Here is a 5,167-nt window from a genome sequence, read left to right on the forward strand (position 1 = left end):
AAAAAATAAACCATCTGCGCTTGCAACAGGAATCTGTAAGACTTAGAATCAAGAGTTGCTACATGATAGCTTTATTTACGTAATACAAAAGTTACTCCAGCAACTAGACAAGTTTTGTGAGTTTGTATAAACATGCCTCTGAGCAAGAAGATAATTCTGTTTAATATCTACTTTCAAATTGGTGACTACTGAGAACCAAATTAATGTTTTTTCAGACTTTGCCGATTAACAGAAACAAGCCTTAGGGGAAGTGCTGCCACCTTTCTTCAGCAAGGAGTAGCTACAGCCTGGGTACCTTCAGGACTGAAAAGAAGGCTGGAAAACTTGAGAGTCCTATAGAAGACTACATTTAACTAAAATATCTTAATTATGTCAGTTTCTGCATGTGTTGAAAGTAGTACAAAACTCCACCAGCTTGAAAAATAAACCATTGATGACAGACACCTTTTCTTGTTTTTATTTTCTTTCTACAATTGAATTTCGATTCAATAAGGACACAGCAATAATCACAATCAACATTCAATCAAAACAGTTCTATCTGAACCCACCTGTGCCCTTCGACCCCTGTGCCAGCTGTAAGACATGTTTCAGTAGGACAGTAACAGTAGGGTCAGAGGTCACTAACTCACCTGTGCCCTTCGACCCCTGTGCCAGCTGTAAGACATGTTTCAGTAGGACAGTAACAGCAGGGTCAGAGGTCACTAACTCACCTGTGCCCTTCGACCCCTGTGCCAGCTGTAGGACATGTTTCAGCAGGACAGTGACATCAGGGTCAGAGGTCAGTAGCCTCTCCACCGTCAGCACTGCCTGTCCTGACTGGGACGCTCGGAGAGCTGGACAACAGAAAAATTTGTCAGATCATCTACACATGTAAAATTCTTGGTCATGGGCTGCTAGATACATGATTGTATAGGCTCTTGTGAATACACTTAGACTACAAAACACATCAAGAAATCAGAGATTTCATACAAAGTTGCACACACGTACAAACAAACAAACAAACAAACAAGTAAACAAACCAAAAATGGTACATGTACCTCTGTTTTCAACCAGGTAGAACTCAACCCAGGTTTGAATGATAAACTGAAGGAAATATTCCCAAAGTCTCAATCCCTCTTCCCAAATACCTTCCTGGTTCATACCAGACTATATGTAACAGTTACATTGTACCTCTTTGCAGCGCCCCACAAATGGTTGTGCTCAGATCAAGCTGATCTGCTCCCCCTTGAGGAGTGCTGGTGTACTGCAGGTAGCACAGGTTGAAGACTACTGGCAGCTCCACACATAAGGATGGGACTTGGGGTGGCAGACCTGCCACAACATGGAAAATAGTAGAAAGTCTTTCATACTACAGTCTTCAATTAGGTCATAATCATATCATGGGGTGTCATAAAATTTTCATATTAATGTTTATTTGCAAAATCATATTTGATCAGACATTGTTCCAAAAGCAAATAAAGTACCACTATGCCAGTAGAAAATTAGTGCAATGGTCCTCATTTAGAGCGGTGGTCACATATCATATCTATTATAGCGTGGTGGCTCATAACGCTAAGTAAAATGAAGTGGCTAGAACCCTGAATAATTAGCACTGTAAAGCTAAGAATAAACAGCTTGCTCAGATTTAGTGTATTATATACCAGCTGCCTGTATTCAGTGTTATAACCTGGCTTGCTGATGTAGTAACCTACCCTGTATCTCCTTCGCAAGTCTGATGTAGTAACCTACCCTGTATCTCCTTCACAGGTCTGATGTAGTAACCTACCCTGTATCTCCTTCACAAGTCTGATGTAGTAACCTACCCTGTATCTCCTTCACAAGGCTGATGTAGTAACCTACCCTGTATCTCCTTAACAAGTCTGATGTAGTAACCTACACTGTATCTCCTTCACAAGCCTGATGTAGTAACCTACCCTGTATCTCCTTCACAAGTCTGATGTAGTAACCTACCCTGTATCTCCTTCACAAGTCTGATGTAGTAACCTACCCTGTATCTCCTTCACAAGTCTGATGTAGTAACCTACCCTGTATCTCCTTCACAAGTCTGATGTAGTAACCTACCCTGTATCTCCTTCACAAGTCTGATGTAGTAACCTACCCTGTATCTCCTTCACAAGTCTGATGTAGTAACCTACCCTGTATCTCCTTCACAAGTCTGATGTAGTACTAGTAACCTACCCTGTATCTCCTTCACAAGTCTCTGGAACTCACACAGCAACAAGGCTGCATCATGGTCTTCTGTCTGTGGGGAAAGAAAATGGTTTCCTAATCAACAAAATCAGGAAATGAATTACTAACTAATGATTAATAATTGATAATTAATGATTAATCTAAAAATCAACAATAGGCTGCAAAATGATCTTGTGTCTGTGGTATACGAAACTGTGTCCTAATTAACAAAATGATGAAAGTAATGACTAGTGATTAACAACTGATCATTAATGATTAAAAATCAACAATAATTTCTCAATCACTTGGGTAACAAATGCTTCGTTGTTAGAGGAAAGGTATCAAGTCTCTGCACAGTACAGTACAGGGCTCTAGCCAGCTCAAAATTTTTTTCCGTCAGCCAATTCCCCTTGTCGCGAAAACGCTATTCCAGGAGTTAGAGAGACTGAATTGAGACCTTGAAAAACAGGTTTTAATGAGATTATCGTGTGCGAAAGGGCACCGACACACATTATCAACAATCATAACAATAGCAAAACAAACAGTGTGTGGCTTTTACGGCCGTGGACAGCGTCCCCAAGCCGCCTGTAGCTTCCAAGGAGCTTTTATCAGATTTTTGTCCATCAAGGGTGACGGATTGTTTTAAATTTTTTTCCGTCACATGCAGCAAATTTCCGTCAATTGACGGAAAAACGGACGCTGGCTAGAGCCCTGGTACAGTACACTGCGGGTAATATTTCATAGTTGAAGGCCCCTGAGCCATAAACAAAACCCGTCTAGACGTCTGGACATGTGGCAAACATGGTCTAGACAAGAACCAGACATACCTACAGTGTAGACACGAACTGCCTATAACTTAGGAGCCTTCAACAGTGTCCTTTGTGCATGAACAGTTCAAACTGACTTGTGAACTGAAATGAACTGACTTATAAATAAGTTATAATATTATATAAAATACAACACGGTGTAAATCCATCATTCGAGGTATCACCTGACGGCCGAAGGTTAGAGCACGATCAGAACTGCAGGAGGGAGGGTGGTATCAAATTTTCTTGGGGTATGCTAAGTGTGTTCGACTTATTCGACTGAAGCAGGTGGGATACAAGTGGCACCCCATGTGATATGGCAAGTTATAACCCAGTCCGGTACACCCGTACCAACAGTTATCACGGCCCAGGTATGGCAAAAGCAGATCTTACTTACCAGGTACTGACTGACAAGCCTGTTGTTGTCTGTGGTCCATCGATGTAGGAACGAGGGTTGGTTCTTCTGCATTCTCCTGTACTGGGGACAATTGCCAGGATGTTGGGACTTCATCTCACACACCTGTATTAAAACATATCGGTTACTAATTTTTTATTCAGCAAGCTTATTACTTATCATATTTCATGATAGCCATGGCGACTGTAGCCACTGTAACTGTTTTAAGCATTCTCATTGTTTCAAGGGCAATCCAGTACGTGGCATTCCAGAACTGTTCTTGGGATATACGAATATCTTTGCCAATCTTTGTTGAGGATGATAGGTTTTTACGGGTTCAAATGATTGTGGCACAATTGGAGTGGGCTGGGCTGCAATTATGGTAAAACCACGTGCAAGCGGAGCCCTACAACAGTGGCCAGGGCTATACTGTCCTGTCTTTACCGATTATGCTAGCAGTAGTTGCCTCTATATCGACTCCCGATGGACGAACATCAGTTGCCTCTTTGGGATGGCACAGAGTAGTTACATACCTTTACACACAACAAGCATACATTGGTTTACTCTTAAAAGTTGCCTCTTTAAAAAGTTTAATATAGTACTTATGGATTAGAATCCAAAGCGCAATGTTATTTTTATGGTGTGAGTTTTAAACTTCCCTGCCTTCTGTAGGTTAGGTGGGGAGGGGGGCAGCTCAGCTCAAATTTCGAAACTATATCAACAGACGACTTGACAAAGACAGTGGTTTAGTAAACAGCACGTATGGGTTAAAAAGGATGCTGATAAGGTAAAGTATGTGTTTTAAGTGCGCTCTAAAGGTTACTACACGCTATCTAACCTTCTTCGCCAGTTTCACAATCTTGTTTTTGCCGCCATCTTATCGTCTGACCTCTGACCCCTTGGAAACGCCCTCTGCCGATCTTACTCCACACCGCAGCTTAAAGGAAATTTCGTAAAATTTAGGTAAACGTTTAATATATCAACTGTACATGAGCATATCAAAACTGCAAAAAACTGATGTGTTATATCTAAAGGCGGTTTACCAACTGCAGTACCAAGGGAAGCCGCTAGGGGGTTCAAAATCTACTAATTTCCAGCTTTTGTCATACCCCACCGACATACCAAGTATAAAACCAATCCACCCAGCCGTTCTCGAGTTATATTGTTTACACACACACACAGACAAACACAGGGTAAAATATAACCTCCATGACATTTCATTGAGGTTATGTTTACATTTTTGTATTGTCGATTCATTCATTTATTTCCCATCTAGAAAATATACGTGCAGCGGTCGCAACTCCCCGGGGCGCAGTCCGTAATGGGAAGGGTGTGTTATGATTTTGTCCCGGGACCATTGTACAATCTCTACACTTACACTTTTTGTTATGACGTGGTTGATACAGAAATGTCATAGTTCATCAAATTTTCATCGCTGTACGATATCATTGGGGAGTCTGGGCGACACATTCTATTGTGAACAAGACTGCGAAGGCTGTTGTGGGGTGTGTATATGTCCATCAGTGCGTTATATCACCCGGTATCTCACGCAGCAATACAATACTATAGGAGTCATACCGGGACAATCTATGATGTTTGTTTGATGGATAGTGTTGGCCTTGGATCCGCTTCTGCAGACAATCAGTTCGCTCGTTCAGACACTTGTGGTACCTGGCGGCACGTAGAGCAGCAAGTTTCCTTGCTGTTTCAGTAGCAGGGTGCATTTTTGCAGGGAGTGGTTGCGGAAGCCTACCCGTTTGACGTACTGGATGGAGGCAGCTCCTCGAACACCGGTCAT

General features: G+C 41.9%; 1 protein-coding gene across 1 annotated transcript in view; it reads right to left on the minus strand.

The window, feature by feature from the left end:
• The window catches only part of LOC118422375, a 17,840-nt gene extending 12,673 nt beyond the window's left edge, over nucleotides 1-5,167 (minus strand). Inside the window, exons 1-5 of the mRNA XM_035829895.1 lie at nucleotides 5,123-5,167; nucleotides 3,373-3,495; nucleotides 2,179-2,242; nucleotides 1,171-1,311; nucleotides 711-833 (exon numbers count right to left, since the gene is read on the minus strand). Coding sequence (XP_035685788.1) covers nucleotides 711-833; nucleotides 1,171-1,311; nucleotides 2,179-2,242; nucleotides 3,373-3,495; nucleotides 5,123-5,167 — 496 coding nt within the window. The remainder of the gene's footprint in view (nucleotides 1-710; nucleotides 834-1,170; nucleotides 1,312-2,178; nucleotides 2,243-3,372; nucleotides 3,496-5,122) is intronic.

Source organism: Branchiostoma floridae, chromosome 9, assembly GCF_000003815.2.
Source record: "Branchiostoma floridae strain S238N-H82 chromosome 9, Bfl_VNyyK, whole genome shotgun sequence".
In the NCBI taxonomy this organism is placed as follows: Eukaryota; Metazoa; Chordata; class Leptocardii; order Amphioxiformes; family Branchiostomatidae; genus Branchiostoma; species Branchiostoma floridae.